We start from the raw sequence: 6,196 nt of genomic DNA on the forward strand, positions 1-6,196 counted from the left end.
GATGGGGGCGAGGGAAGAGAGGGATGGGGGTGGGAAACTGCACCCAGCGTGACAGGTCCTCGCCGCTGCATATTCATATCGATTTAGCGGCCTCGCCCCATTAAAGGACACGTGAAAGCCATTGCACATTGACGCCCATTATGATCAACTGAGGCACATTGCAGCCGGCTTAAAGAGGACATTCACAGTTCTTTTTCGCCCCGTGCACAAAAAGATGGTACTCTTTAAAGCAGAAAAGGGACCCTCCGCCCAGCATTTTTCAATGTTAAGCGGTTAAGAGACAACAGAAAGCTTCCTAGCAAAGCTGAAAAGGCGAAAGACGCTACTTCATATTTATTTAAAGATACCAAGCAGCTCCGCCTGGCCAATTAGCCAGGGGCGGACCTCAGACCTTATTTCTCCCCCCCCCCCCCCCCCCGCCACCTCGATGAGTCACCGGTCCAAAGTAAGGGAAATCCTACTAAAGTCATCTGCGGTCCCCTCGTTTTTGAGATCGGCAAAGACCTGGGTGAAATAGTGAGGGTCGGCGTTGATCTGAAGCATTTTGCTGCTCATGGTGTCAATGATGCGGAGGCAGCGGTCCCAGAAAGCGTCCTTTGCGCTCTCCACCAGGAAGGGTTTCAGTGGGTAGGAGATCTCGTTGCCCATGTAGGAGTAGGAGAGATAGAGGCAGGTCAGCAGGTTGGCTTGCAGGTCGTGTTCGGTGGCCACCTGCTCTCCGTCGATGACATCTCTGCAGAGCAGGTAGAGAAAGACCACGTTGGCCGGGGTGACGAACGCCTGGTCTTGCCAGCCTTGGAGGAGCAAGGAGCGGTCAACGCTGCGCAGCCACAGCACCGGCTCGTTGGGAGCTAAGTGCTTGAGTTTATAGCAGCGGCGGCACAGGAACTCCCCCAGGCACTTCAGCAGCTCACTAGTGGATGCCTGCACTATCACTCGCTTGGGGGAGCCGGGCCCACTCTGTGAAGCTGTCTTGTTGGAAGAGGCTGGCTTGGTGCCCGAGGAATCCGCTTGTAATTCGTAGCTGGAAAGATTGGCGCAGGACAGAGACTTCTTCACATTCTCGCTGTTGAGGTGGACCACCTCGTTCTGGTGATGGTAGTCACCAGGGTTCGGTTTTCGAGAGCTCCTCTTCTTGGTGGAGGCGACTAGCCTCTTCCAAGTCAAGGCTGGGATGAACATGGAATGGCGTTTCAGACCCTTCTCCTTCTGGCTGTTGTTCTTAGCACTTTGGATAGCATGGTAGTGACCTAAGGACTTGGACTCGGTGCGATCCTCCAATATACTGGATCTCCTCGAGCCGGGAGACAGCGACAGGACTGTACCCATTTTAACCCTATCGTTGTCCCACACACAGTCTGAGGATTATAAATCCAAGCAGTCGGGGTGAGGGGACGGCTCCTTTAAGCGGAGGGGAGGAAAACAAAACACACACAAAAAAGACGATTAATGCGTGCAAATGATCGCCGCTCCCTTTCTCAGTACACTCGAAAATACAGCCAACGGGAGAGAATCAGCACTCTGTGCAAAACAGAAGGAACCTTCAGCGCCACTAACTGCGTTCAAAATAAAACACAAAAGCAGATTTAAAGAAAACAGGCTATCGACCGCCCTGTGGTGTTAGTCGTTGGAGAGAGAGAGAGAGAGAGAAAGCGGTGGGGCTGCAAAATGACAAACCCACAGATACCTGAACCGTTTCTGGGTTCCCAGTCTGTGCCCACCCCACGACGAGACGAAACGGACCAAGAAGTTGGCAAAAACCAGACCTATCGAACCCCTTACACAAGTCTCGTTTAAATCATTTCAAATATTGAAACCCACCCAGCAATCGGCCTATTCCTCTGTAATATATGTAGGACATGTATATATTCTCTCTCTCTTTACGCTCACGCACAACAGCCCCAGCTCAAAGCTAGCGCGGATTTTTTTGTAAAAAAAAGAAAATAAATAATTGGAATAAATTCATACATCTCACCTGCGTCTGGGGAAAGTCTCGTTTTCTCCCACTGCAATGAGCAGTTGATTGATTAATTAACAGATAATAAAAATAACTTTAGTGTTCAGGAGCGGGTGCAAATCGCCGGCTTTTGGGGAAAATAAAGGTGGTACATTAAGTTGACAGTCTGAGGCGATTCCTTCTCAGTCCGTGGGGTTTCAGCAGCGTGAAACCAACCATTGAGAACACCCCCCCCTTTCAATTTCCCTTTCAGTCATCTGTTCTCCGCGAAAGGTGTGGGCACTTCATCTTGTCATTCGGCTTATTTTTAGTCCTTTCTCTAGCATTTTGTGTTGGGGTGGATAAAACCCTCTCACTGACACGGGCTCCGAGCCTTCTGCTTTCACCGCTTCACCCCTCCTCTTACCACCCCCCCCCCCCCCCCATGAAACTGACCGAGTCAGATTCAGGGGCGGAGAGAAAGTGACAAGCGATCTGCCGACAGCAGACGGCACACGCCTCCATCTCCTCCCAGTTCACGGGCACCGGATGAAATGAATTCTCCAGGGAGAGGTCTCACTATTATCGGGGTGAATCTCTTTCTCCCCCCGCTTCTCCGCCATCTCCTTGTCTCCGGGACGTGTTTGTATTTTAATTCAAATTTCGTTCCGCCCTGTCACGCCAAGGGAAAGGATTTGCATTGATAAAGACCCTTTCTCAGCACGTTTCCTCCATCCCTTCACAGCCCCTCGCATGTTTCGGAACTGTTGTAGCGTACGGACACGCTGCAGGGTATTTACTCCTAATAAGCTCCTGCAAACAGCAACGTTTGGTGATGTTGATTGAGGATTAAATGTTGGGCAGGAGACCAAGGGCAAATCCCGAAATTTGTGTCTGGTACCTTGGGTCACCCTGCCATCTGGGGGGGGGGGTGACCAAATTTAACATTTCCCCGGAAAAGCGGTAGCTAGGACGGTACAGTGCTCCCCATGTATACTGCACTGGGTGTGTAAGCCTAGACTTTGTGCTGAACTCTCCGGCGATGCAACTCCACTCCAGAGGTTTGACCTAGAATGTGGTCCAGGGAAATGAGTAGTGAGGTCGTTTGGAAGTAGAGTCATAGATTTTAATGGTATGGAAGGAGATTCTGTAACCCTCCGTGTCTGTGCCTGCCATTAAATCTTATGACACTGAAATACTTTAATCCCGCCTTATTCATCGCTTGCCCAAAAGCCCTGTAATATTATGGTGTGTCAAGTATTCATTTAAATCGTTCTTCGATATTTGAAGGTTCGTGCCTCGACAGAGAGTTCCACACACCCAGAACCTCCTGGGTGAAAAATTCTTTCCTGGAATCCTCTGTAAACGTCTTGCTCCTTACCTTAAGACCTGGACTGACCTATCTCCTCCCTACCTCCCCACCTACACTCACCTTTTAACTGGCTCCACCCTCGCCTCTTTGACGGGTCTGTCTCTTCACCTATTTTCTCCTCTATTCATCTTCTATCCGCCTCCCCCTCTCTCCCTATTTATTTCAGAAATCCCCTCCCCCACATTTCTGAAGAAGGGTCTAGGCCCCAAAACGTCAGCTTTCCTGCTCCTCTGATGCTGCTTGGCCTGCTGTGTTCATCCAGCTCTATACCTTGTTATCTCGAATTTTCCAGTATCTGCAGTTCCTACTATCTCTTAAGACGGTGGCCTCTGGTCATTGACCAATCCAATAATCAGAGAAACATTTTCCCCTATCTACCTGTTCATGCCCCTCAGAACATTGTACACTTCAATTAGACCCCACTCCCAACCCACCCTCTCTGTTGTGAGGGCAAACACACTAACCTGTCCAATCTCTCTCTGTAGCTGAATCACCCCAGATCAGACAACATCTAGTGATTCTGCCCATATTCTGTCCAGAACAATCACATGTTTCCTAGAGTGTGCTAGCCAGAAGTGCATACAGTATTTCACGTGTGACCTAACTAATGTTATATAGAGCTCCTCATAAACTCCTTGCGCTTGTATTCAAAGCCTTGACTAATGGAGACAAGTATGTTTTTTCAACAACTTTATCTGCCAGTCTTGTTTCCTTTAGGGAGCAATGGACATAAACACCAAAATCCCTCTGGTTTTTGTACTTATAGAGCCATAGAGTTATACAGCACGGAAACAGACCCTGTGGTCCAACAGATGTCCTAAACTGATTGAGTCCCGTTTGCTAGCATTTGGGAGCCAGTGCTGATGGCCTAACAGCTTACGAGCCTGGTCAGACCATGTGTGGAAGTCCCCTGCGCTGATTTACTGCAAGCCCTTCATGGAAAGCTTATCTCTTTACCTTTATTTCTCAATTTTCTAATTTACGCTATGAAATACTGTAAGTAATGAGCTTTGTTTTTCTTTTTTTCCCTTTATTTTCTCTATTTTGTATCTATGATCTGTACCTAAATACTTTCTACCTAAGATGGTGCCAGTGTGTGCCAACATTATAAACTTTTCACTGTGCATCTGATTTCCATACTTCAGTACATATGACAATAAAGGATACTCTAATTCAAAACCTTTTTATTCATTTACTCATCCAGATGTCTTTTAAATGTTGTAATTGTACCTGCCTACCACTTCTGGCAGTTCACTCCATACTTACACCACTCTCTATGTGAAAATGTTGCCCCTCAGGCCCTATTTAAACTTTTCCCTTAAACCTATTCCTCTCTACTGGGAAAAATATCTTGACCATTCAGCGATAGTATGAACTGTAGATTCTGGAGTCAGAGATAACGCAGTATGGAGCTAGAGGAACACAGCAGACCAGGCAGCATCAGAGGAGCAGGAAAGCTAGCGTTTCAACCCTATCCTTCATGGTTTTATAAGCCTCCCTAAGGTCACCCCTCAGTCTCTGATGTCCCAGGGAAATAAAAGCTGCAGCCTATTCAGCCTCTCTCTATAGCTCAAACCCGCCAATCCTGGCAACATTCTTGTAGGTCCCTACCATTTAAGATATACCCCCTTGCCTTAATGGTCCACCTAAAATGTATCACTTTCATTTCTCAGGATGAAATTCAATTTCTCACTGATCAAGCCACCTTTCTAGACTGGCCATATAAGCCCATAGTCTAAGGCTTTCCTTCTCACTACTTACCATACCATCATTGTAATTCAGTGGTAATAAATTGAAAAGGACTTACCTACCTCATGTTCCACATAGGAAAAAATGGAAGAGACCACCTATTCTAATTATGTATAAGGCATGTGTATGTTGTAAAGACCAGATCTTTTCATTTTTCTTTGGTTTTTGGTTGTGGACTGAAAAGGAAAATTATAGTTTTTAAAAATAAGGACTGCAGAAGTAATTATTGCACTTTTGAAAGTAAGTTACTGGCATTCACTCTGTGCAGTGCTTAGGCTGTTGCTTTGAAAATAGCAGGGGAGATGAAATAAGATAGCAAGGCATTGAATGTGTATGTGATTGAGCTGGCAACAGGTAGTTGCAGCTAACTGACTGATTTGTGCAAATGCGACCGGTTGTGGATGCTGGAAGTCATTGTGGAAGCGTTACAGCACAGGATGCTATTTGGCCCATCATGTCTGTGCACCAGCTCTTTAAATTAACACCATTACTTACTGCCAATGTCTTTTTTTGCCATACAAATTATTTATGTCTAAATAACCATACAGTCCCCTATTGAATCCCTCAATTGAACCTGCCTTTCCCACATGTCCAAGCAGACCATTCTGTACCTTAATTACTTGTTGAATGAAAAAGTTTTTTCTTGCATTACATTTGGCTTATTTTGGAAATCACTTTAAACCTTCTGTTCTTGATCCTTCTAAAAATGCAAACAGTTTCTGTCTACACACTCTAGCCAGACTCCTCATGATTTTCAAAACCTCTAACATGTCTCCTCTTAATTTATTTCTTTCCAAGGATAACAGTCCCAACTTCAATTTATCCTCCAAAGTGAAATTTCCCATCCCTGGAACTATTCTTGTGAATCACTTCTGCATGCTCTCCAATGTAAACACATCTATCCCATAATGTGACATCTAGATTTGTACGCCATATTCTAGTTAAGGCCTAACACGTGTGTTATATAAGCTAAATGTCACTTCCTTGCTCTTGTACCCCACTCCCCTATTAATACAGCTGAGGACACTATACGCTTTATTAATTGCTGTGTCCTGCCATCTTCAATAAGCTGTCCACAGATAACACCCAGGTCCCCCTGCTCTTGCAATTCTTTAGAATTGTAAGCTTGTTTTTAAATT

The 6,196-nt window shown here is 46.0% G+C and overlaps 1 protein-coding gene across 1 annotated transcript; it reads right to left on the reverse strand.

Moving 5' to 3' along the window:
* Positions 1 to 413: 413 nt before the first annotated feature.
* On the reverse strand, positions 414 to 2,345 carry LOC125451399 (cyclin-dependent kinase 5 activator 1-like). Its single transcript, XM_048528437.2, has 2 exons — positions 1,976 to 2,345; positions 414 to 1,401 (listed from the first exon to the last, which is right to left on the reverse strand). Exon 2 carries the CDS (start codon positions 1,327 to 1,329, stop codon positions 433 to 435), a length of 897 nt encoding a protein of 298 aa, XP_048384394.1. The 5' UTR covers positions 1,330 to 1,401; positions 1,976 to 2,345; the 3' UTR covers positions 414 to 432.
* Positions 2,346 to 6,196: the final 3,851 nt, after the last annotated feature.

The sequence above is a fragment of the Stegostoma tigrinum genome, chromosome 5 (assembly GCF_030684315.1).
Source record: "Stegostoma tigrinum isolate sSteTig4 chromosome 5, sSteTig4.hap1, whole genome shotgun sequence".
Taxonomy (NCBI): Eukaryota; Metazoa; Chordata; class Chondrichthyes; order Orectolobiformes; family Stegostomatidae; genus Stegostoma; species Stegostoma tigrinum.

Bases quoted from the DNA above. Each gene is read 5' to 3' on its own strand.
- LOC125451399 (XM_048528437.2), bottom strand. From the start codon at position 1,329: ATGGGTACAGTCCTGTCGCTGTCTCCCGGCTCGAGGAGATCCAGTATA.